At 43.9% G+C, this 26826-nt stretch overlaps 2 protein-coding genes across 3 annotated transcripts; both read right to left on the bottom strand.

Annotated features, from left to right (window-relative positions):
* Nucleotides 1-1256: 1256 nt before the first annotated feature.
* On the bottom strand, nucleotides 1257-15884 carry LOC116911690 (torsin-1A-interacting protein 2-like). The gene is given in 6 exon segments (XM_032915647.1): nucleotides 1257-2681; nucleotides 3680-3781; nucleotides 5354-5563; nucleotides 5566-6126; nucleotides 7750-7926; nucleotides 15802-15884. Coding segments are annotated over 5 exon segments (1698 nt in total). The 5' UTR covers nucleotides 7817-7926; nucleotides 15802-15884; the 3' UTR covers nucleotides 1257-1923.
* On the bottom strand, nucleotides 13949-26137 carry Tor1aip2 (torsin 1A interacting protein 2). 2 transcript variants are annotated; one of them, XM_032915648.1, is made up of 3 exons: nucleotides 26029-26135; nucleotides 25896-25955; nucleotides 13949-16133 (listed from the first exon to the last, which is right to left on the bottom strand). In XM_032915648.1, exon 3 carries the CDS (start codon nucleotides 15554-15556, stop codon nucleotides 15161-15163), a length of 396 nt encoding a protein of 131 aa, XP_032771539.1. In that variant the 5' UTR covers nucleotides 15557-16133; nucleotides 25896-25955; nucleotides 26029-26135; the 3' UTR covers nucleotides 13949-15160. The 2 variants fall into 2 exon arrangements, with proteins under 2 accessions (XP_032771539.1, XP_032771540.1); XM_032915649.1 differs by lacking the exon at nucleotides 25896-25955 and having other exon boundaries at nucleotides 26029-26137.
* Nucleotides 26138-26826: the final 689 nt, after the last annotated feature.

Genomic DNA, 26826 nt, shown 5'->3' with positions numbered 1-26826 from the left:
TTAACAGCAAACTTTGTAAGGCTGTAGTTTTACAGTTTTAATGAAGAAACGATTACCTAGTTCACCTGTGACCTGAGCCTCTGACACAGACTCTAGCGTCCTCTCCACAGTTCCTCTGGAGCACAGGTCAAAGGCCAACACAGCAGCTCTGCAAGGCGCCTTCTGACGTGGCTTTACGTGATGTAATGTTAGTAGCTAAGAGCTGAGTACAACGGTACACACCTATAGCCTCAGCACTCAGGAAGCCGAGGTTGGAGAAATCACTGTAAGTTCAAAGTCAGCCTACACCACAGGGTAAGCACCAGGCCAGCATGGCTCTATGACAAGCCGCTAGCATTCGAAACATGTGAGTTTAGAAATACAGAAGAAAAAAAAAAATCAAATATGGCAGACAGATTTTTCTACAGTCCCTATGTTTTACACTGGTTTGACAGTAAAACCCCATTCACCATGCTTAAATTTTGTGTAGGGTTTTTTCTTAAGTCTATTTCAGGATACCTTCAAAATCCCAAATGCATACTGCTTTACCTGGGCCCCCATAATTAACTTACTTAACACCAAAGGCCTGGCCAAAGCCATCTTACGGTAAATATTTTCAGATTACCTCTCACGAGTGCCTCTGTGATCCTTTTAACTATCAACAGAAATCTTCTTAGTGTTTCCTAAAATCCCTCAACTACATACATGATCTCATAGCAGCAGATGACCCAAAACTGAGTGCCAAGTTCCAAGGGCTTTCCCCACCCATGTAATGGATGTGGGTCAAGATCATTTTACTAGCGTTTTACTTTCAGAGTTCATGTGCTGATCAACAGCTATTGGCCCAGTCTGAAATCATGGGACGAAGCTTAACAACTGACACTGGCCATGATTCCTCTTCCTGTCCCCTATGGAGAACATCCTCCTACAGCAGCTGCTATTACTCAAGTCTTTTCTGAAACAGCACTCAGACTCTTACCACAGACAACTGTGAAATTCCAGTGGGGAAGCCAGAAAGACCAACAGACATCCTCTGAGTAGCTAGCTCACCTGCAGGTCTTTGTTACCCTGGTCAACTCCTAACCCTGTCATTTCTTCCTATCCGACTTCCTATTCTAGAATGTGCTTTCACTTCATCAGGGGTTTTTAAACTTCCTTTCGGTGAAACTCAGTTCCACCGAAATCTTAACAGAGAAGCCAAAATACCAGCAGCAGCCAAGGGAAGGCATGCTCTCATAGGGAGGAGGGGCTGCTGGTAGGCACAGAGAAATGATATGGCCAGTTGGGATTTTTTTATTTCCGGTGATTACTAACAATTTCTACATTGATGCGTGGGAACATTTTTGTTTGTTCGTTTGAGAGCAGCTGTTCCTACCTCAGCTTCTTAACGGAATAAAAGCATACACACGCCAGGTTCTTAGGTAGGTTTGGGGGGCTGAATTGTAATTTCCTGTTTTCACCTAATCAAAGTGCAAATCTGTGTAAGATACAACCAACCCCACGAGTGCATTATTAAAGTGAATCTTAAAAAGAACTTAAAATGTGGTAGAAGTGTCCTTGGAATTACGCCTAGTCCAGGTCCAAACACGGCCCTGGTGGCCGGTTAAAGTCCTTGCAGGGCAGCAGTGGTAGTGCAGTTCCCGGAGAATCAGAACTTCCTGTGCAACGATTCTACCGATGGGCTGGACACTTAAACGATCCATACATACATCACGCTGTGTTTTAACCCTGATTGGCTTTAAAAGACAAAGAAAAACATCAGGCCAATTGTTAGTTTTATCAAAGTTCAGACTAGAAAGTTTTTATAAAAGTAAAAGGAAAAAAAGGCTTCTTTTCCAACATAAAGTCTCGCGCCCCAGCTGTTTCCTCTCACGTGCCAGTCACCTCCTCTCAGTGCAACAGAGCCCTCAGGCCGGCCCTTCAATGTCACCTCGGTGGCTGGCTTCACCAAAGGCAGCCTCGCTCCTCTATGTTCTTGACGGGCTGCACGGGCAGCACGAGGTGGGAGATGCGGCTCCAGAGTCCACTCAGTTTGTCTGAGTCCATGTGGCTGAAGGAGCTGGGAGTTCCGGAGTCGGTGAACTTGGCCCAGAGCAAGTCCCTCACTTTTTCTTCCGTTTCCCTGGGGCTCACGCTTGCTTCTAACGTCTCCTCCTCCAGCAGGACGGTCAGGACAAGGGCCACATCTTTAAAGGCGGCGTTCTCGTGGTCACAGTACTTGTAGAAGATCAGGGTGGAGCTCGCAGGAAGGGATTCGAAGTGGTGGACTACAGCAGCCTTGTGGCCATTCTCAAACCCATAGCTGAGCTCCAAGTCAACCAACAGCTTGACTGTGTCACTGTCCTGCAGGGCTCTCTCCGCTCCGTCTATGGACACGGCAGTCACCTTCTGGGAAGAGGTGTAGGCATTGGCCACGTGGTAGCTCAGGCACTTGAGGGTCTCCTTCCCCTCTCGAGCAGCTGTGAAGATGACGGTGGCCGGCTCACTGGGGTTTGAGGCGTTGAGGTGCTTCTGGAGAAACTTACGCCCTCGCTGCCACAGGAAGGCACTCTGACCTGGAAATTTCTCCCTCAGTTGACTAAACTGAGCCAGGAAGGCCTCCAGAGCTGGGTTCTGTGGCACCTGCTGAGCTGGGGAGGAATAGTAGCTGTTGACAGAGCTTAGCACCACAGCCACAATCAGGCAGCCGAGAACCATGGAACCTGCCAGATGAGAAGACACCAGAAAATGAGAGGAACAAGAGTCAGAAACAATGGTTGTGGAAAACAGAAATGAAACACAGGTTCCTATCAAGTGTTACTGCGTTGCCCAGTTCCTTTGCTGACTCTTCTAATAGAAGCTGAGGCAGGAGGATTGTCATGAGTTTGAGGCCAGTCTGGTCTATACAGCAAGGAAGAAAACAAAAAGCGTAACAGAAATACCTTCTTTAATCTCTTGAAGCTATTTGGAGATATACTTATCTGTGTCAAAATTATTTATAGACTTTGTCATAGTCAATGAGGCCTTTTGATCGTCCACCGTCTCCACGTCTACAGTAGCTAGAACACTGTAATCAAAACTTAAAAATGACCCAGGCGGGGTGGCAGGGCCTAGAAATCTCCACATGTGACACCTGCCTTTTGTGTTGAGATTTGGTCTCAAAGGGGAAAAGAAACAACTTAAGCATGCACCCGGAGAGGTTAGAAGCCTCTAACTGAAAGGGCAGTTTCTGAGGCTGAGGCATGAGTCCTGCCGGGGGTCTGAGTTAGCCTGGGCTGCCCAGGGAACCCCAGGGCAGTCGGGACTACATGGCAAGCCCTGCCTCAACAAAAGAAGACAAAAGGCAGCTGTAGTTTCTTACTTTCTACACCACGTTTTCTGCCTCTAGCACTGTAGCTCAGTGGCATGCACAAGGCCCTTAGTCCCCTGCTGTGTGGGGGTGGGAGTGAGGGAGAAGCAGTAAATTCTCTGACCACGAGGATTTCTGTGTGTTTAACAAAATATCAAACAGTAGCCCTGGAGGAAAAAACTTTAAAATTTTATTGCTCTATTTTACTGAATGTATTAAGCACGTGTGTGTGTGTGTGTGTGTGTGTGTGTGTGTGTGTGTGTGTGTGTGTAATTAAAATTAAAACTGCTTAAACAACACAGTTTTCCATGTATTTTCCTCAAGGATCTGCAAATGATGTAAACAACTGTGGAAAATCAGGTTTGTTCTCACCATAGGTCCAGAGACTCTTTTTCTCAGTCTTTCTCAACGTTTCCTGTGCGACCTCCTCCTTTTCCGTCACCAACTGTGTCTCTTCTTCATGCCTTTCAGCCTCTAGAGGGAGAAGGAACATGGTAGACAGAACACTGAGGAGTGGGCAGTATCCTTTACCTCTGACCCGGTTACAGGACGACAGGATGCCTAGACTTTTGCTAATCCCCCTTAATGCAAACCAAAACCACTGATCAGTTCCTTTCACCATATTAGGTTCTTTCCCACACAAACACTGCATCTGAGAAGCGGTTTTATTTTTTACTCGCAATGAACCTCTACAATGGTGGAATTGTATAGTGGACAATGGTCCATCCAATCACATTCATCACTCATCCATCCATCCATTTTCTCATTCAAACTCTATTCATGAAGTTGCTCCTATGGGTAGGATGCCAGAGAAATGCACTGAGAGAAGTGAGCTAAGTGCCTCCGAACAGACTACTGTGATGGGAACGCATGAGCCACATGAGATATCAGACATTAGCAGCGGGACGCAAATTATCAACTCGGTCAACACTTGGATACTAGGCCTTGGCACCAGAAGATGGGCATCTCAGACAGAGCTCTTCAGAGCATTGAAAGTACTGGGCGTGACGGTACACGCCTGCACTCTTGGATCTCAGGAGGCTGAGGCAGGAGGATCACTGTGAGTTTGAGGGCAGCTTGGCCTACAGAGTGAGATTACCTCAAAACAAGAGCATACCAACAAAACTAACCAAGCGTCTTCCTGTGTGTATGTGTTCTCACTGATTTATACACACTCACCTGTTGATTTATATAATACTGTGTTTTCCAAAAGACAAAAAAAAATGAAAGTTTGAAGTCATAATTCATAAGAAACAAGAATACTACCTTTTCATAAGTTGTGCTCTTTTTTATCTTATTGTGTAAATATAAACAGTGAATAAAACAACATTTAAAAATGTAATTTGTGGGACTGGAGGAATGATTAGTGGTTAAGAGCACTTCTTGCTCTTCCAGAGGACCAAGGTTCAATCCCCAGCACCCACATGGTGGCTCACAACCATCTGTAATTCAGTTTGAGGTGGTCTGACATCCTCTTCTGACTATCTGGAGTACAGGCAAGCACATGGTACACAGACATACTTGAAGGGAAAACATCTAAACACATAAAATACATTTCTTAAAAAATGCAATCTGGGGGGCTAGAGAGATGGCTCAGCGGTTAAGAGCACTGACTGCTCTTCCAGAGGTCCTGAGTTCAATTCCCAGCAACCACATAGTGGCTCACAACCATCTGTAAAGAGATCCGATGCCCTCTTCTGGTGTATCTGAAGACAGTTACAGTGTACTTATATATAATAAATGAATAAATCTTTAAAAAAAAAATGCAATCTGTGGGCCATCATGATGGCTAGGTGGGGAATGGTGTCTGCTACAACCAGGAGCCACATGACTGATGTAAGTTGTCCTTTGACATCCACACACACACACACACACACACACACACACACACACACACTAAAGAAAATTTAAACGTGTAGGTAGCAAGTTAATACAGTGACTGAGCTAGTCTAAAAACCTGCCCAGCATCCCCCTGCTGTGAATAACTTCCACCACATTCTTGGGGCAACATAAGCAGGGCAATAGCAGTCCATAGGGTTCTCTCACCTGTCACAGGCAGTCTTCTCCTCAGTGAATCCTGGCTCCCTGGGCCTGCACTGGAGTGACAGGGACTCTGGGCATCGGTAGAGTCTACAGCAAGTAGGTCCTGAGCAGTTTCACCTCCCTCACCTGCCCCCTCTGAAGGGGCTGCAGAGCTGCTCTCCAGGTGTGCATCAGCTCTTCCTCTCTCACCTGCCCCCTCTGTGGGGGCTGCACAGAGCTGCTCTCCAGGTGTGCATTCACTCTTCCTCCCTCACCTGCCCCCTCTGAGGGGGCTGCAGAGCTGCTCTCCAGGTGTGCATCCGCTTCATCTCCCTCACCTGCCCCCTCTGGGGGGGCTGCAGAGCTGCTCTCCAGGTGTGCATCAGCTCTTCCTCCCTCACCTGCCCCCTCTGGGGGGGCTGCACAGCTGCTCTCCAGGTGTGCATCCGCTCTTCCTCCCAAGTCGCTTGGAGAGCAGTTAGGATCCAGAACCAGGGTGTCTCCGCCCACATGTTCCGAGTAGGGGTGATGCCTTTGCTCTGTGTCCTGAGAACTCGGGCTCCTCTCCAGCTCTGCTTTATCCAGTGGAGGTTTCTCCAAAGCTGGTTCCTCGGAACTTTCTGCCCTGTCAGCTGTGTCTGCATGCTCCTGACCTTTGGCCCCTATTTCATGATGGTCTTCCTTAAGATCAGATGTGGGATGTAGGGTCTGGGCTTCCACAGTGTTACTCGGTGTGACTGTGGGGTCCTGTGCTTGAGAGTTTACTGATGGATCATTTCCCAAAACGTTTTGAGAGTCTGGTGAGATAAAAATGTTTTATCTTAAACATTTCCCCCACAGCAAACAAGGTCTGCAATTACACACACACTCTCACTCTCTCTCTGTCTCTCTCTCTCTCTCTCTCTGTGTCTCTCTGTCTCTCTCTCTCTTCTTTTTCATGATTTACAACCCACTTTTTCTACACCTTACTTCTCTTGCCTAGCAACAGTATAACAAGCCGCCTGTGCTAATAAAGCTAACAGGAAGGAATGGCTAAAGTCATACTTAAGAGTAAGTAAAGTTAGGCTACAATCAGCCTCTTGATCAGGGCGGTGGCACATCCTCACGTCCTTACTGCAGTCCCAGCACTTGGGAGGCTGATGCAGGAGGCTCGTGGGTTCAAGGCTAGCTTGTCTACAGAGACAGACCACGTCTCAACAACAACAGAAATACGCACTCATCTGTGTTCCTCCCTCCCTTTTCCCTCCCTTGTAGCATATTAACACACCCAGTTCTAGACATCTCATGTTGTAGCTAAGATACCAGGATATACATCTCTAAAAAGATGAGGATTCTTTAGAGAAAAAAAAACAAAACACTTATGTTAGAAAAAAATAACACTTTTACCATATTTAAAAGTGAGTAATTTCTTAACATCACCAAATATTTGCCATTTGTATTTTCCTAAGCTGCCTCATGAACTTCATTTTGTTTCCTCTGCAGAGGTAGGACTGACTGCAGGGCCTTCTGCACAGTGGGCAAATATTTACCAGTTCGCTACAGCTCCCGCCAAGGCAAGCAGCAAGATCGGATTATGTTGGTAACAGATGAAGTTGGACGTGAAGTCCATGGGGGCTCGTTATACGGTTCTACTTTTATACATTTGAAACTTCATCTATGAAAAATTTAAAGTAGGTCTAACAGAGGGCTGGGCAGACCGAGGCGCTTTCTGTCAGGCTGATGCCTCGTTTCATCCATGAGACCTGCATGGCAGGAGGAGGAAACCAACTCCTGAGGCTGCCCTCTGACCTTCGGCTGCGCTCACACACCCACCAAAGAAACAAACACAATGTTAAAACAACTGATGGCCTCTTCTCTTCTCAAAAAACTATCTCCCATTTGCCTATTCTGTCACACACACACACACACACACACACACACACACACACACAGACTCACACTCACACACACACACACACACCTACACACAGACTCTTACACATACACATTCATACCCACATACATGCAGACATACTAACACACACAAACACACAGACTGATTCACACATACCCACAGTCACTCTCAGACAGACAGACAGGCACATACACCTCTGAAAGTAGGATGAAGACTTTACATTTTATGAAAGGTGCCCTCTAAATCACATGTTTTCTTTAATAAGTACCACTCTAAAGATGAGTCTACCATCTTTTTATGAGATCCATGGACAGCATTTTGCAAAAATGATCATTCCTTACTACTGGCATTGAAACATTTATCTTTCTTATACTTACTTGATATTATGTAAAACTCAGTAAATGTAAAAAGGTAATATTCTTATATTTTACTTCAAAACTTAAGGTTTTGGTCCTTGGAGACATTCTTCCTTAACACAGCCCCATTCCCTGCAGCAGGCTTTGGGGCTGTGAGGGCCAGTTCTTACCTTCCACAGGATCCCTGCAGCCACTGTCACTCATGTTTGTGTCCTGGCTCTTCAGAGTTTGGGACATGTGTTTAGTGTCTGGGCTCTGTAGTAGAGATACCTTGATTTCTTCTTGTCCCAAGTTCCAACAGACTCATGCTTCCCATGGAAGCAAGAAGCAAGGGATATCGACAGTGGCTAAAATAAAATGAAAACGAACATTTAAATGACTTTTTATCCATTCAAGGGCAAAACGCCAGTGCCAGCCCTTTGAATAAAATCTCTTTTGTGTTGTGTTATTTCTTAAGAAAAGTTGCCCTCTGGCTTTCATATCCCAACCCCAGACAATGGAAAGAAACACTCCCGGGACTAGCTCTCGGACAGAGGCGGCCATCTCCTAACACCCTAGTAGACTTATCGGAGTATAAACGGGGTGTAAGGCCAAGTGAGCCGGAGCCTAGGGTACTTTGAATTAAGACATGAAACCCTCTTGAAAGTGGACGTGGAGGCGGTCACTGTGCCCGTGTCAGGCCGTGTCATCCCTCAGGCCACTCAGAGTAGAGGTGCTCGACCACTTATGAACGGGTAGCTGCTCAGGCGCTGCCGGAAGATGCAGCACGCTCACATTTGGGATCTCAGGGAGACCCCGAACCATTCACGCATGTCCTCGTGACATTCAGAGAGGACAAACAGGTACAACTCTCTCAGGAGGAGCAGAGTCAGGAGCCGTTTGTAGGCCGTCGAAATCACGCCACTGTAAGGTCTTACTGCTCAATACCATTTGCTCAGTAAGTCACCTGACCTGCACTGGGTTTTAAAAAGAGGTCAAGGGTTAAACACAGCAACACAGATGACAGTTGTGTTACACTTTTTGAAATCCTACCTGAGAGGCACATAAAGCCAGCTTTCTTTGAGCTTTTTCACAGCGCTCTCACATCTTTTTTTTTTTTTTTTTTTTTTTTCCCGGGGCTGGGGACCGAACAGGACCTTGCGCTTCCTAGGCAAGCGCTCTACCACTGAGCCAAATCCCCAACCCCAGCGCTCTCACATCTTAAAACTGTTACCCATCTCGACCTCATCTATCTAGCACAGTCAGTGCCCGGGCACAGTAAAACTGTGCATATTGTTGAGAGTATATCTTAAATTATGAGAAGAGTGAGGAGGAGATAAAAGCATTTGCCCCTAAAACAGATAACCAAGGGCTAGGGACAGGCTCAGGGGTACAGCTCTCACCTAAGAGGTTCAATCCCCAAATTGCAAAATAAAATACAGAACCAACCCAAGATGAGTGCTAGGATCCCCATGTCACCATGAAAAAAACCCCAACTTCCACAGGTTATCCTAGAGCCACAACCTCCACAACAGAATTATGTAATGCGAACACATAAATATTAATTTTTTTAAAGAAAATGAGTGATTGTGGCGTATGCATTGGAGAGACTGGAGATATGGAACACACCCACTGTCTGATGGTTTGACTGTTTACAAGCGTCTGAGAGTTAAAGACCTTCTTTCCCTTTCCCCTCTTTAAAGCTTGTATTTGATACTTCAGCTTTTGTGTGCGTGCCTGTGCGTGTGTGTGTGTGTGTGTGCGTGTGTGAGAACACAGACCTCATCCAGGCTTGGCAAGTGTTTTACTGCTGAGTTACACCCCTAGCTCTCAAGATATCTCCCTCCTTTGTTGTTTCTTTTTGCTTTTGTTGTTGTTGTTGTTGAGACAACGGCTCGTACATATTTCTGGCAGGCCTAGAACTTTCTATACAGCCGAGGCAGTCCTCCTGCCTGAGTGCTGAGATCACAGGTATGTGTTACCACACCCAGCCTCCTAGTAATGAATTTTAACAGTAAAAGGACTTTGGTAGAATTTTCTCGTATCTGAATTATAACAACAACAAGGCTGTAGTATAGCTCAGTGTAGACTTGTATAGCTGTGCACGGCCCTAGATTTCATCATTAGCACCACATTCAAAACATCACTAATGATTCCATTTACAGGAAGTTCTAGACTGAGTAAATGATTAAAATCTACAGTGAATAAAACATGTAGAGGAGGGAGTATGGACTGGAAAACCACCACTGAGGAAAACCTAGGCCATTAGCGTTTCATCTGCCATCAAACTTAAAGCCCCTGCAATTACAGTGTCCTAACGTTATGACAACTAGCATGTCCCAAAATGTCTCCTCCATCTACAGTGCAAGAAAAAAGGAACGACCACAGACATGTCTCCAAGGCTCAGCATATGCTTCTCCTCACAAGCTCACTGACGTCAGCCCCGCAGCAAGCCCTCACCTCTGTACAGGGTTGAAACAGCATTCCCTCGGAACAGAAGTGGGACAAACATGTTTTTTCCCTCAACTCACAATGTCATATGGTCTGGTATCTGAGCGATCTGGAGGCCGACGTTTCAGAATCATGCAAATCTTTTTGAGCAGTGACAAGCCCATATTAGGAAGCAACTTTCGTGTGGAATGTCACAGAGTGTGGCAGAAGCCAGATGTACGGCTTTGGCCTGTAATCCTAGCACTTGGGAGGCAGAGGCAGAAAGATCACAAGTTTGAGGCCATCCTGGGCTACATGGCAAGCTCTAGGCCAGCCTGAGCTACCTGAAAGTCATGTCAAAAAACAAAATTGAGGCTATGCCTCATAGTGATCAAATGTGCTGTTGGGAGACCTAACTGTCCACAAAAGGTATTTGATGGTATTCTCCCCACAAAGCATAGAATGTCTCCCAACTGGCACAAGCATATTTAATTTTAGTGAACTTCTTCCAAGTTCAATTGTGAAATGTTGGTTTTTAGTGTCCCATAGTAATTTATTTTTCTACTTAAGTAAAACTTGGCTCAAGTCTCTCAGGATCATGTCCACTTTAACCCTGATCCTATAACCCTGATCATTCTGCTTGATCTTCTTCAGGGTGTGGAACTGGTTACAATTGTAAGAGTCACTCTCCACTCATGGAAACTATACTAAATGGGAGTTTACATTTTTCTGGCAAATGTGACAAAATGTTAAGACAAATGTTAAGACAAAATGTCTTTCAGATTGGGACATACAAATGTTTATGTCCTGGCATTTTCTCTGTGTTTAAGGTAATTAGTAATTTTCAGAAACGAATAGTAAGGGAGATGTTGTAATGGGTGAGAACAAGTTGACCTGAGTTCAAATCCCCAAGGTTGGGTGACAGAATGGAAGCCTGCTGGTCAGCTGGCTTAGTCAAAACAGTAAGTGAAGACTGATAAAGAAAAACAACCAATTTTCTCTGCTAGCCACCACGGTGCATGGGTATACACACACACACACAAGACAAAAATAACGAAATATATTTTGTACCCATAAGGCCCTAGGAGCACATGGGGTGAACTTCTACCCCAGAAGCTTCAACCACAGCTGCCTGCACATTCTGTAACAAGCTGGAAGATGACGGAGCAAGGAGAAACTCCCTGTGTGGAGGAAAACCAGGACTCACAGGGCCTTGCTGGACCATGCTCATCCTTCATGTTCTACAAGTCTCTGGTGTTGCCAAAGGGACCTATGGAAACCAAGGAAAGACAGATTTGGAGAAGATAGGAACAGAAGGGAAGGGCTAGGTACCAGGACGCAAAGACCATGGGGTTGGGAATAAAATTCAGTATAAAGAGAGCAAAAGACCATGAGCCCCTACTGGATAGAAGTTTAGACATGAATGACATCATCTCAAGTGGATAGCAGTGGGCCCTGATAATAAGGCTCTCAAAAGAACGGGTAAAAGAACATGATACCTTGGACATGAAACAATCTGCCTTCCTGCTCTAGCATCCTGAGAACACAGCATATCTAACAAGTGTGATTGTCACTATTTATCAAATGCTGTTTTTGATCATTAAGAGTGCCTTCTTGGTGCCAGGAGCCAAACACATAACTCAATCTTTTCAACACTGAACAAAGTCGAAACTATTCTAATTCTTAACTTTCCAAACCAAGATGCAGGTTAAGAACCTTACTCTAGAACACACAACTAAAGGTAGTCAGGATCTGAGGTCAGGCAGTCTGCCTAAGGTACCCGATGTTTTAACCATCACCCTAAAGAAACCCCAATAAACCAAAAAGAGCCCCAGCAAACACTGCAAAGGTCCCTGACCCTGGTACAGTGATCTTGGTTTGGACTGGGACTCTAATACAGAGTCTGAGTAAATCAGCAGATTTAACACCCCTCTAACACACCCCCAAGACAAGGTGGCTGGACGGCATGGAGCTTACGATGTAGACCAAAGAAATATACCTGCCTCTGCCTCCCGGGTGCTGGGATTAATGGTTTAGGCCACCATGCCCAGATCAAATCTGTAACAGTTTCTAAAATGTTTATTTCAACCTTGTAGAAAGTCTCTGGTAACACCAATTTCTATCACATTCATATTTAACAGTTAAGATCCAAAAGATCTTTGTATCAATCTTGGGTCATCTGTCTCTCAGGTTGCTCAAGCTTCATACCCGAGACAACACGGCTTACTATTCAGTCTCACTGCCCAAGATCAATCTTGTCTTGCCATCAGATTTAAGTTTTGACAATTGAAGCATCGAGTTTTAACTGGCTAGGATTTGGCCCTTTTCTCTATTTTCTGCCTCATTGTCCTGAACATTGTGTGTCCCGTGATGGTCAAGTGCATGACAGTATAAGGCAGGCACTATCACTATTGCATACTTGAAGTCCATTAAAATGCCCAGGCCATTTAATATATCCAAATCAGAATGAAACCCAGAAGCTGAAGAGCTATTCTCTCTTACAAAAGCAGTTTTTACAGGCTTAGTGGCACATGCCTTTAATCCCAGCACTTGGGAGGCAGAGGCAGGCGGCTCTCGGTGAATTCAAGACCAGTCTGGTCCCTAGAGATCCTGTCTCAAGAGGAAAAGGGTAATTTTCAAGCTGACTTCATTGTTTTAGCCAGCCATGATATATAGGCTGTCATGTTCTTTGAAGGCTATGGCCTGAGATTACCGTATTTCTTGGCTGAGGGTCCTTTCCCTGTAACCTGGACAGTATAATCTTAGTCACCCACATCCCATAAGAGCAGTCTCCCTGGGGAAAGTATTTTCTTCCAGTCTGCCCCAATGTTTCTATTCCCAAATCCGCCAGAAAATAGGAAGTGATGGTCATTAGATATGTTACTATGATGTATATTTTAACCTACTCTTCACACTATGGAGACTGTAACACATACAGCTGGAACAGAGTATCTCAGATGATTTTAATCATTAGAATTTAACCAAATCATTTTAAAATCCATTATTCACATTTACTATAAAGTCCTAATCTAATACTTAAAAGCAAGACAAACAAAACTCCAAAGACCTAGGCTACCAAAAGCTTCAAGCTTTCCTTTCTGCTCAGTGTAGCTCCTCCACATGCTGTTGATATTACATTATACTCTGGGTGTGCAATGTCACATATGAATCTTCATACTAAAAGTGACTACTTCTTCAGTCCTTTCTCTGGCTCATATACTCATGCTGTTACACAAGGTTATAACCCGGAAGTGCTGCAGAGGTCAGAACAGTTCCGGTGAATTGCTCAACTTGCCCTTACAGCGTTATGAGAGCTCACCAGTCTCCCGTCCTTTTAAGCCAAGTGTACTAATGCAGTCTCCATGTAGGGTCCACATACTAACCCACAGAATTCTCCCGACTAACAGATTTAACTTACAAGTACTGTTAGTCACTGTTTGTTTCAAGAACTCAATGGTATAAATTCTCTGAATCTAGTTGGTTAAAAGTTTGGTTTCTATTTTGCTAATATTTAAATCTCATATAGGTAAATCTTAGCATTGTGTCCTTGAGGCATAGACATTATTAATAACTAAAAAATGAGGAGGCAATAGTGCTTGCCTCTAAAAAGTATGTTTTAGGATAAACAGTAAGGGAATAAGTACCTCATTGCCAATCAACAACTAACTTCGCACGTTTTAGCAGTCCACACAGTGTATTTTATGTACCAAGAGAGAATCTCCACCATGACAGACATAGGAGTGGCTAACTAGACTCCATCCTTTATAGAGACAAAAGCCAGGTTTCACGGGTGGAAAGCAAGATTCGTTGCGTATCAACAGCCAGCCCTCCACTTCCCCACTTTAGGGATCTCAGTTTTATCAGCGGAGGTGATGTGCCGTATCAGGGCAAGGCCACTCTTCTCACACTAGCGTATGAACCAGTACCTGCTAATGACATTTGAAAAAATAATCTGCCGAGTCGCTTTAAGAAGATTTTATTTCCAAATTAAGACGTGTAAGAAAGCAAGCCAGGTGCCCCCTGCTTCTGGTTGCAATGGAAATATCTGGCACAACAAACCATACTGAACCCATTTAAAAACTGTCACGAGAACAGAGACTATAAAGACCCCAGAGAGGAAAGAGAAGAACCCGGGTCCTTGACATTTCTGCTTCTACACAGGCACTGGCTCACCTGGAATTTTTTAAATGTTCAGTGTGGCTTCTTGGATGTTTCCAGGGGCTTCGTCTAAGCTGCTTAACTCCAAATGAATTCTAGAACGTGGCTGAGGTTCAACAGCACATTCTTATGTCTAAGACAGAGCATCCACTAGGTCTAAATTATTCTTCAATTATATGGAGTCAAGCTTTATCATCTGTTATAAATTCCCCTTCCGGGGGAGGCCATTGAGTTCCGTCACCACAAGACAAGACAGTCTTTGGTTATATAGAGACGAGTAATTGTAAACTGGTAGCATTAACACATCTTTTGCAACCTGTGTAGGTATTGCCAAATAGTATGTGACAGGACCAGTTATCAACACTGTAATACTTACACTGAGGATAAAACAGTGTCAAAGAATGGTTATCTATATGAAAAAAATTTACATGTACATACACACATCTCTCATTATTGATCAATATATTAGAGAAAATTAGAACAATGTAGTGTATTAAAATTTATTAGAATAATCTAGAATCCAGCTACAAGAACATGTTCTCATAACAGGTACTGATAGAAAAACACTTAATGAGGCATACACCATGGGGCCTCCCTGCTAGGACCACATTATCTTGTCAATACTTAGGCTGTGGCAATTTTCAGGAGGGGCCAGGTAGTTCTAAAGCATTTATAGGGGCTATAGGTTAGTCTGGGTCTAGGTAAATACACTGGCTGCCATTTCAACTAAATTTATGCTAAAATATGCATAGACCACAGAAGCAGATCCAACGATTGAAGCAGTTGACAGAGTAGTGACAGCAGTCTGAGTCAGCCTTAGAAAGGGGAGCCTTGGTTTTAACTCAGTGGAAGGGCACTTGCCTAGCATGCACAAGGCACCCAGATCCAATCCCCAGCACCTTAAAAAAAATTAAGAAAGAAAAAGAGAAGGAAAACAGAAACAAGTTAATTCTTCTCCTCCACTAGGCTATGAACACAAAGCCCTTGAAAGTCTCCATGATTCTGTTACAGAAGTCATTTGCTTTGGCCAAGTTTCTTGTTTAAGGTTTTGTCTGTTCTGCTCAAGATTAACTGTAACGCAGGATTAAACCCAGCTACCCTGGAGTCATGTATCTTTTTTCTAACCAGTGGAGGGCCCAGAAGAAATGGATGGCAAGCTTTCTCAAAGGTCCACCTGGTGAGATTCTGAGGTGCCCACTCAAGTGGGAAAGACCAAGGCAGAACAAGGCTTCTGTTAGCAGGATTGTCAGGGTAACATTCAGGGCAATAATCAGCCCTGTTAATACGGTCTAAGAACACTTGGTAACATTCATTTTCAACAAGTTCAGTTTGGTACAACCAGTGGCCTAGTTCTAAACTAGGGAACCACTGCTGCCCACAATCAGGGCAGTGTGAATTATCAGAGAACATCTGGGCTTAGAAAGACAACACAAAGCAATGGAACAAAAAGCAACAATGACAGAGAGGAAAGCAGTAAGCGACAATCAGTCCCGTTACAGTTTCCTTTAGCCACTTGTCAGTGCAGCAACACTGGACTGCTGAACCTGGCTTGCACCTTAGTGCTGTTCTTCGAGATCTTGTTTATTCTTCACTCAATTGCAACTCAGTCTCTGTACTCAGGGACCAGTCCAGTCTACAACACGTCAGTCACTTACTAGCAGCACAGATCACAATAGCTCCTTCAAAAGAAAGCCAGGCCTCTAATCCAAGCCGGATGCCTTTTCCTGTCCAGTGTCAGTGGAGGCAGAATCACGCAGAGGCTGTGCTCTGCTGGTAAGATGCTTGGTGAAAGATGCGCTGGTGGATCCGGTGAGTCTTCTGTTGGTGCGGGCAGTCTCGCCAGTAACACTACAGTGATACGGTAGGGTCAGGAAGACCTGGTGGAGTAGATCCAGTGCCGTCAGTCTTGAAAGGACCTTTATCTGGACCCAGTCACAGAGAAGTTGCTGGTGTTGAGTTTGGGGGACGGTCTGGGAATGCGTCACACCTGTAAATGATAAAACTTCAGACGACTCATGGGCTTTGCACTTGCTCACAGCATTACAAACATGCATTCGGGAATATGTGCAACAGTCAAGGGAGATGACAATGGTCTTATGGGGTTCCCCACGGCTTAATTTAGGTCAAACTATGCCAAGCTATTAGGAAGTTAACTCTGGACACCAGGATGGGTTTTGACTGACTTAGGATTTATCTGAGGGTTGGTGTGATTTTGTTTTTTGTTTTGCTTTCTCTACCTCTATATTTAGGAATGAATGATCTGTTTATCACTTCTGTGAAATAGGCACCATATGGTGTCCTTTTATAACATGAGGGCAGCCGTAACTGTGACAGCCTTTCCAACACAGGCTTCAACCAACCAGGAAAAATCTTAGCAAACTATTAGACAGCATTTTTAAGCAGCTAACCATAAGAAGTTAAAAATTCTTTTAAAAGCTGAAAAAAGGGGCAAGTCTCACAGCTGAATTTATCATACAGGCTGACACACATTGCCATTTTGAGATGACACGTAAAACCCTGAATGAGCAATAGACCTAAGCCATTCTCAAGATCCTGAATGCAACACACAAGGTAGGCAAGGGCACAGGGATCAAGAGATGGATGCACGGGCCTGGAGAGATGGCTCAGAGGTTAAGAGCACTGTCTGCTCTTCCAGAGGTCCTGAGTTCAATTCCCAGCAACCACATGGTGGCTCACAACCACCTGTAATGAGATGTGACGCCCTCTTCTGGTGTGTCTGAAGACAGCTACAGTGTACTACTCATATACATAAAATCAAATAATTCACTGTTGCTCATTTAGACAAGCCATTCTGACCCTTCAGACTATTACAGCGTGAATCAAAAGAGAGCTCCAGATCTCCAACCACCACCCATCACCAGCCTCTCATTCATTCTTTATACTTACAATGATAGATCTGATAGATGAGGAATGAAGGAGCCAAAAAATGCTCATGGAAAGACCTGATCCCAACACCAGCAACTTCACTACCATTATTTCAAAGCCTCAGGACCAAGCCCATAGCCTTATGTCAATCATGAGACTCTCAGGACTCCCTCGATATTACTTCATCTCTTCGACTTGAATCAGTACCTGGGCTTATTTCCCAGAAACTACATACAACTTGGCTGGGTTTGCTGCTGCTGTGTTGTCACCAGAGCATAAGCAGCCAGCATTTTTGTGCTTTCCTTACTACACGGATTTCGTCCCCTCTCACGAGTATCTCTGTGACATATTCTATCTTATTTGTTTTGTGTATGGATGTGGATGTGGACATGCCACAGCACACATGCGGAGGTTAGAGGACTAGGATGTGAATCCCAAGGAGGCTGTTAGGCCTGGCATCAAGCTCCTTTACCCCTTCAGCCATCTTGCCAGTCTTCAGAAAGTACGTGCAAATAAAGGGGAGTCTGAACCCCTGTACCCTAGTGATAGGAGTATAAATGAACAGGACAACTCTGCAAATTAACCTGCCTGTACCTTTAGAAATACATTCATGAGACTCTCACAGTGCTTTAAAGGTGGAACCAAAGCCTCCATGTAACCCAGTGTGTGGGCAGACTGAAGGCCAGATGTCCATGAGGAAGAGAATAAACTGAGGCCCTGCCACAGAGCAAACACACTGACAAACAGGAAGTCCACTGTGGCGTTTAATACAACCCCTTCTCTGTTACCCCAGGGCCTCATATGTGCTAAGCAAGTGCTTGACCACTGAGACCACTTTTTCTTCTCGTACCTTGGTGGAGAAAACCATTCTCTTATCACAAGTACTAATGGCTTATGGCATCTCTGTTCGTTACTTTATAACTCAAAATAGCAGAAACAGCAGTAAGAGAGAAAAACAGGCAAAACCAGCCTTTATACAGAAGACAAGAGGCAGGGACACTGCTCAGAAGCAAAGTAGGTATCCAACGCTGTGATACAGAGGAGCCCAGTACTCAGACAGAGGCAGGACAGCCTAGGTGCCACAGAGAGTCCCTCCTTATCTAAAAGCAGAATAAAGATGAAAGGAGGGGGCCTACAGAGAGTATGTACGGTCTCTTCTCTTACAAAATTCTAAGGACACGTGTCTTCATGGAAACACAGTAAAACACTGCCTTGCGTGAGGCCCAATGTCGACTACTACACATACAAGGAAAATAATCGTCTACACTTCCCGAGTCCAGATTGGAATCAGTGTTATAGATGTGAAGGCTTCCTGACTTTTTTTTTTTTTTTTTTTTTTTTTTTTTGAGCTGGGGACCGAACCCAGGGCCTTGGCGCTTGCTAGGCAAGCACTCTACCACTGAGCTAAATCCCCAACCCCGCTTCCTGACTTTTAAATGGATTTAAAAAGAGCCACGCAGATGTCACAGGACATTTAGTAAGGTATATAGACAAAGCTGGCACACCTCGCATTTCTAAACAAAATGACTGATCAAACACAGTGGGCCAAAACTAAAGCTCAAAAAGCTTCCATGTAACCTGAACATGTAGTGTATATCTAAGACAAAGATCTGTTCTGGTTTTTGTTGTTTGAGCACTTAGGACTGCAAATTCTAACCAGCCCTAACCAAAAAACTGAATTCTACTTCAACCCTCTGGAGTGAACTTTCCAGGCAGTAAATAATTTAACTACTCTGATCCTGTCTCATTCTCATTAATAAATGTTAGTATGAAATTCCCAAATCTACCTGTTCCTTGAGATTTTATGTGTGTGTGTAAATTTATGTGTAGTGTACTCCTGGTGCCCAGTATCAGATTCCCTGAAACTGACTGATTACAGACATTTGTGAGATACCACAAGGGTGCTGGGACTAGAACCTGGGTCCTCTGGAAGAGCAGCCAGTATTCTAACACCACTAAGTCATCTCATATAGCAGCTCACTTTGGTCTCAAACTCAATATAGCTTTGACCTTCTGCTCCTCTATGTTGGCCTCCAGGAATGGCAGGACTATAGGCATATCCACCACCTCTAATTGTATGTGTATTCATCCTAGGTGGGCACTCTACCAGCTGAGCTACATTCCTAACACCTATCTGCTTTACTTGTTTGCTGGTTTGTTTTTGAGACAAGGTCTCACTGTATAGCCTGACTGACCTAAAGCTACCCACATTAACAGACATCCCCTGTCTGTGCCTCATAAGCACCAAGATTAAAGATGTGTGCCACCATGCCCCGACTCCAAATCCGCCACTGATATTACTGATCTATAGATTGTGTACAAATTAAAAAAAAAAAAAAAAAAAAAAAAAACCTTTGAGGGGCCAGAGAGACAGTTTAATGCTTAAGAGGACTGCCGCTTTTTTTTTTTTTTTTTTCCGGAGCGGAGAACCGAACCCAGGGTCTTGCCTAGCAAGCGCTCTACCACTGAGCTAAATCCCTAACCCCCTGGACTGCCGCTCTTAAAGGACTGGAAACCATTCCCAGAACTTTCAGAATTCTAGTTCTGACCTCCATAGGCACCACACATGAATGTAGTACAGACAGACATAAAGATAAAAGATTCACTCATAAAATAAAATGAACAGACTTTTAAAGTTAAAAACAATGTTTTGATTTTTTTTCTGGGATTATCACTTTAAGTATTTTCCCCTGGGAATTCTAAGGCTATATATAGTAAAGAGTCATCACTGTCTCACTAAGGTTTATAAAGTAAAATGACGAGAGCGTCCCACTTCACATCTAGTTCTAATAGATGGGACAGGAAGTACGGATTTATAATCTTCACTACTGAGCACACGTGCTCCTCATCACAAGAGTGGACAACTAAAAATGCTAGGCAAGAAACAGCTGCGACTGCTTTTTGCTCCAGGAACTGACAGACAGAACAGGTGTGAGTGTGCACACATCCAAGCAAGCACGCATGTGCACATGCGCATGGCTCGTACACTCATGGGGAAGGGAGACCAAGCATAAAGAGCTATTTTAGACCTTATGAGCACAGCTGGATCTACTCTGCCCTGCCTGTTCAGATTGTCTATAGTTTCAGTTTAAAACAGCAACGCCAAACCAAATTTATGGGCAGCTTCTTGACCTGGTGTCAAAATTGTTTACTTCTTTATTTGTACTAGGTGGCTGCATCCAGGTAACTTGCTCTAGTCTTGAAATATCCCAGGTATTGTTGCTTCACTAACTGATAACAAGGGCTTCGGACGCTTGAAAGGGGAGTTTAAGAGAGCGAGCGGGCAAAGCACTCCATTACCTCCTCTTAGGGACTTTTTGTAACAGAAACTAGACGCCTGGAGCAGTTCAGATACTATACATACTTCCGGTTAAGACATTTTTCTGAGTGCAAAAAGAAAATCTTTTCCCATCTCGCACCAAATCCCTTGATGATTCTCACACCACTTCTAGTTCCTGCTAACTTACAGGACAACAGTGATGCACAAAGGATCCACGAGTTTGCTGAGAAATCTAATTCTAGGCTGCATAACTGACTCAGGTGGTATTTTTTTTTCTTTTTTTCTTTTTCTTTTTTCTTTTTTTTCGGAGCTGGGGACCGAACCCAGGGCCTTGTGCTTGCTAGGCAAGCGCTCTACCACTGAGCTAAATCCCCAACCCCAATCAGGTGGTATTTTTAATGCCCAGATCTCCCTAGTAGCACAACCTGGCCTCAGTTGGTGCCTCTCCTGCCTCAGCTTCCTGAGTGCTGGCATTATATACACAGTGAGACTGGGTCATGACCCCCACTTTTACCTCAACTTCCATAATCACTTTTATTCTGGAGAGTCTTGTTATGGAACCCAAGTTTGAACTGATAATCTCCTCTTGTAGCCTTCTGAATACTAGGGTTACAGGATTACTTGTGCATCTTTATGTAACCTTGTTGAACTGCAAACTCAGAGCTGCCAGGACCACCTCTATCTCCCGATGCTGGGATTAATGGCACATGCCCCACAGCCTGTTCTGTCTTACTTCTTTATGAGACAGGGTCTCTCACTCAAATAGGGGTGGGGACAGGCTGGTAGTCAGCAGTCTTCCTGTTTCTACCCTTCCCATTCCATCCCCACTACTCCAAGGCTAGGATTACAGACAGGGTCTTACTATGTAGCTCTGGCTGGGCTGGAACTAGCTATGTAGAGACCAAGCTGCCCTTGGCTGTGTGCTACCGTATGTGGTCCCACCAGCTTACTACTAGAGAGTCATTTTTAAATACTTTCAAACTTACAGAAAAGTTTCAGAAATGATCTAGTTACCTTATATAATTCATACGGTATCAAGGTGCCATTATTTAAACCAAGAAATTTAATACTGCTAAGTCTATTAATGAAGTCACATTCAAATGTCACCAGTTTCCCCACTAATGAATGTTCCTTTCTGTTCTAGGTTCCAAGACAGGATCCTGTTAGATCAAAGTGGCTACCCTTGTAGAGGGAATCACCCATACCTCATATTCTCCCTACTGCCTTTGGGAAACAGGGAATAATAGGACTAACTTCCTGAAATAAAGCCTTACATGATAGCTGGTACCTTCCTATACTCTACAGTTTGAGTATCTTGCAACCTCCAATCTTATGTTAAACGGCCGGGTTATCTGAAATCTGCATCAGCAAACTTCAAGAACTTGGAAAGAATCTTCATGTTTAAAACAGATCACGTTACATCTAGTTCTTACTTTTCCTCAATCTCTTACCTTGTCTTTTGTGACCTTGATAATTTGGAAGAACAGTGTCAGTTGGAGAAAGTCTGTCACTTTAAGTTTGTGTAATATTTTATCATGATTTGAAAGAAAAAATTAGATATTTTTTTCAAGAATAACCAAACCTGAAGAAACAATGTGTCCTCCTCAGGTGTCACGCATGTTACTTAGGTTCATGCTGTCCCTGTCTTATGGAGCATGGACCTTGACCACCAGGTCTGTGTGCTATCTCCACCATCCATTCCTTTCTCATTTGTAGTTAATGATTACCTCAGGGGAGACGCTCTGAGATGCCATAGCTATCCTGACTCTCCTCTACCTTTCCCCGCTAGCATTACAGTTACTTTAGTAATGCTTGCATACCACTGCCTTCCTATTTCCTTCTTACCTGCCTGCTGTCTGTCCACTCAACTTCTACCAGTGACTCATCCCTTCTCTATCACTGACCTAGTCAGTAAGTGACTCCTGAGTACAGTTTATGGGTTTAAATGTCACACTACCATTCTTTGTGGTTCACATTGTTTCAGTTTGGCCATTAGGCACTTCTCAACGCCGACCCCTATCCTTCCAATAAGCTTTTCAAAATCCAAGATCTGAACATCCACTTCTATTGGGGAGGCACCATCAAAGTAACAATTAAGGCAATAACTTCTTTTGTTAAAACAGGACCTCATCATGTTGCTCGGGTGGTCCCTAAACCTAAAATCTTGCTCTCTCAGCTTACTAAGTAGCTAGTAACACAGGTTGGTGCTACTGGACCCAGTTTACCACCATTCCTTCATTTCTTTTACTATACTCAACTAATCATCCAAGAATCATTCCATTTCCTGGGAGTTTGTTTGAACTACAAATTTAGACACACCATCCCTGAGACCCATTAGACCTGACTCTCTTAAAAACCCATGGGTCTCATGCCAGACGACCCTTTGAGACAGGGTAAGTTGCTGAATCTGGAGCTAGCCTGAGGTTACAAGGCAAGCCTGCAGTTACACAGCCACACCTGACTTTTTACTCCTACACTGGGATCTAAACTCGGGTCCCACAAAGTTTAACATTTAAAGAAAACATTTCTCTTTAAAGAAAAGTTAGTTCCCTTTACTATAAAATACCATGCTTATTACTCTTTTTGAGAAAACAACTTAGAAGTGGGTAGGCGGGCCAGGCCTTCAATCCAGCACTCAGCAGACACAGGAGAATCTCTGAGTTGGAGGCCAGCCTGACCTATGGACAGGTTCCAGGACAGCTAGGGCTACACAGAGAAACCCCGTCCTAAAAAAATAAAATAAAATAAAATAAAATAAAATCTGTACCACGCCCTGAGTCTAAATTGTATTTTTACAGCGACCACTAATAGATCTGTCTCTTAAGGCACTCATGCCATTACGATTCTTTTTTTTTTTTTTTTTTTTTTTTTTTATTAATTTGAATATTTCTTATATACATTTCGAGTGTTATTCCCTTTCCCGGTTTCTGGGCAAACATCCCCCTCCCCCCTCCCCTTCCTTATGGGTGTTCCCCTCCCCACCCTCCCCCTATTGCCGCCCTCCCCCCAACTGTCTAGTTCACTGGGGGTTCAGTCTTAGCAGGACCCAGGGCTTCCCCTTCCACTGGTGCTCTTACTAGGATATTCATTGCTACCTATGAGGTCAGAGTCCAGGGTCAGTCCATGTATAGTCTTTAGGTAGTGGCTTTGTCCCTGGAAGCTCTGGTTGCTTGGCATTGTTGTACATATGGGGTCTCGAGCCCCTTCAAGCTCTTCCAGTTCTTTCTCTGATTCCTTCAACGGGGGTCCTATTCTCAGTTCAGTGGTTTGCCGCTGGCATTCGCCATTACGATTCTTATTTCCCTATAAAATGTTAAAACGGTGGGCCAAATAGTCAAAGCATAAACACCGTTTCTTTTGTGCAGAGAAGTTTGAAGTCAATCCCTAGGATGAATGTAGAATGGCCTGACATCCACAGAAAGTCTACAAATACTGACCGACGGCAATCTCCTTTTCTGCCTGAACCCAAATGGCTGCTTCTGGGCCAACTAGCTGTTCGTAACCACCAGTGCAATGCCACCACCTAGACACTTAAATGAGAGCAGCATGTAGCCCTACTGAAGCACACAGAAAGGTCTCAAACACTGGCACTCTTAAGTGGACCTGCAATACTTAAAGCCCTGCTGTTTTGCTCTATCAAGGTAGAAAGAGGCAAATCCAGGTAGCTCTGTTAGACCTATCTACACCTCCAGAGTGCAAAAGCTAACATTTTAAATTTGGTTTTGTCAAGTACTAAAGCAGAGTTACTAAAAAGCAATACAATTTGACCTGTAGAAGTTACAAAATTACAGATGAACTTTTTTCATTTCAATCTGGGTTACCAAAATCACATTCTATATATAATCCTTCTAATATTTTATACAGGGGAAAAAACCCAATTAATAATAGCTGTTTTTACTTCTGTACTTAAATGATTTCATTAAATATTCTAAATGACCCTACAGTTCTCCACTTTGCTAAGGAAACAGGCTCAGAAGTAGTTATCTGCCAAAGTCCTACGATCCTCAGATAGTACCGGAAGTCCGATCAGTTATGACTCCAAAGTCCACGTATACAGTCACTGTTCAAGATACCCTTACTGACAAACGCTTGTCTTACTGTGCAAAGTTTATGATAAAATATGAGAACTACGCTGGAAAACCACTTGTAGGTCAATTGACAAGGGTGTTGGAAACTCAGACCCACGAGGGTGTGGGCTGCAGAAAGCCAAGTGTGTGTGTGCTTTTCATAGTGGCCTTGAAGCTTAGTAGGAAAGTGAAAGGCAGACAAAGCTTCTCTAAACCAATTTCCCCTTGAGAAATTTAAGGGGCACTTTAGTTCCTTGGGATGGTTTACAATAACTACGTGCAGGATGCAACGCGCAACTACAACAGTCAAGTGTGGTGGCACAACTCTCTATTGAGGAGGCAGAGGCTTGTGCTGAGGTCACATTAAACTGGCCTAATAGAGGGGTCCAGGGAGGCCAGGGATATAGAATAGAGATCCTACCTCAGAAAAATAAACTAAAAAAAACCCCACAAAACAAGCAAACTAACCAAAAACCCTACTCCTCAAGTGACCAGCTAAATTCTGGTTACTTGTTTATTACAGAAGCTCTAGGTGTGGTACCTCTACATTAGGAGGGAAACGACTAAAAAAAAAGAGTAAATGAGTCAGCTAAGGTCACATGATAACTGCAACAAACCTCCTTATCTGGGGGTGGACTCTGCATCCAGATCAACAACACTACTTAAGGGCCTCAAAGTTTTCATACAGAATCTCAGGTTGTTTTTTTTTTTAAGCTATTCAAAAGGCTTCCTAGAACGTTTTTTATTTTTAGTTTGTCTACTGCGGAAGTTCTTTACTTAAATCATTTTCTATTTGCAAAGGATTTATACAGTATATAAAACTGGTAGTCCTGGGTCCCCGCTACACGCAGCCTTTAAAAAAACAACAAAAAACCCAACAAAACCCTCTTATACATTTAAATAAGCGGTTTTTAAACCTAAGGACAGGCACTTGGGTGTGGTAGTGCATGCCTTAGATCCCAACGCTCCAGAGGCAGAGGCGGGAGTTCGGGGCCAGCCAGGGCCAGAAACAGAAACTACCTTCACGGTGGGGGGAGGGGGAGGTAAGGCAAACAAAACAGGCAAATTTAATTAGAAAAGTTAACATCCCTGGATCTATATAAACAAGCATAAAATCTGACAAAGTAGAGATTACCAAAGATTTTGTTCAAAGAAGTTTTTTTGTTTGTTTTTTTAAAAAGCTGGGTATGAAACAGTTGAGTACATAAATAGGTAAGTAAAGTAATTCCGAGTTTCAAAGTTTGTCCATTTCAGCATTACTAGTTACTAACTGAAAAACTTAACTGTTCTATCTTTTAAGGATTAGAAGATTACTGGAATCCTTACGCAGCGAAATAAGAGAAATTAACTCTTACAATAAGAATTCTGGTTTACATTTGAAAACTTTTAAGTAATCTTACCTCTCATCTACAGTCCGTATCAAAAATCTACTCTCACCTTGTTTCGTTTTATGCTTGAAAGATTCCAGGTATGTTTTCTGCACCCTCCCGGAAATTACAGACCCATCCCAACCTACCTCGATTTCTGTTTGTGCCGTAGGGGAGGTGGGGGTGGGGAGGGATCCTTTCTCAAAGACCTTTTGAAAGGAGAAAATAGTAGTTCAGACACTAAAATAATGTTAAAGTTGTGTTTTCGTTTTGCTTACTTACAATTTCCAGCCAGGTTTTAAAATATGGGACAGTCAGGATCAGCGGCGCCACTCGGCTGTCCCTCCTGCTCCACAGCGCTGGTCTGCAACCCCCAGCCGCCACGGCAGAATGTCGCCTGTACCGCCCACGTGACGTGAGCTCCGCAGGGAGGAGCCCACGGAATGCTGGGATAGGTAGTCCCTTGGCCCCACCTCCCCCAGCTCCTCCCACTAGACTTCCTAGAACGTTAGCACAAGATTCTGTGTAAGCCTTCCAGCCACAGCCAGCACTATTTCTCAAGGCTGAAGTGACTACGTAAACAGGCTGCAAGACTCTGACCACCTCGTCCCTTATAATAACCTGAAATGCAAAGCTTACAAAACCACACGAGGGCAGTAAAGTAAGAGACAGTAAGTGAAGTAGTGGCAAGCACCACTCACTAAGACACGCCTTTGAACCCAGCCTCTTACTCTAACTAGAGGCTATCCTCAAACTGATTGCTTAATCTAAAACTTTGTTTGCGCGTGGGTCAGTGGGGACAAGGCTTCATACCCATGTGAAGTTGTTGTGAGCACCTAAATAGCATGTCTGCTAACAGGCAATAATAGACTAGGTACCAAAAATAGCTCTTATTTTGGGGTTTGGGGGTACAGCCTTCAGTCCCCAGCACTCAGAAGGCAGAGGTGGGCATATCTCCATAAGTTTTACTTTATTGTAAGACAGGATTTAAGTTGACCAGTCTTACCAGGAACTCTTAGAAAACTCTTAAACTCTTAGTTTAAGTCTCAGACTTAAACTCAGCACCCTCTTTCCTGTGCA

This window comes from Rattus rattus, chromosome 10, assembly GCF_011064425.1.
Source record: "Rattus rattus isolate New Zealand chromosome 10, Rrattus_CSIRO_v1, whole genome shotgun sequence".
NCBI classification, from domain to species: domain Eukaryota; kingdom Metazoa; phylum Chordata; class Mammalia; order Rodentia; family Muridae; genus Rattus; species Rattus rattus.
Note: the sequence above shows the minus strand (reverse complement) of the source record. Positions and strands in the feature narration are given on the sequence as shown.

Bases quoted from the DNA above. Each gene is read 5' to 3' on its own strand.
- Tor1aip2 (XM_032915649.1), bottom strand. From the start codon at position 15,556: ATGTTCTCTGATAATTCACACTGCCCTGATTGTGGGCAGCAGTGGTTC.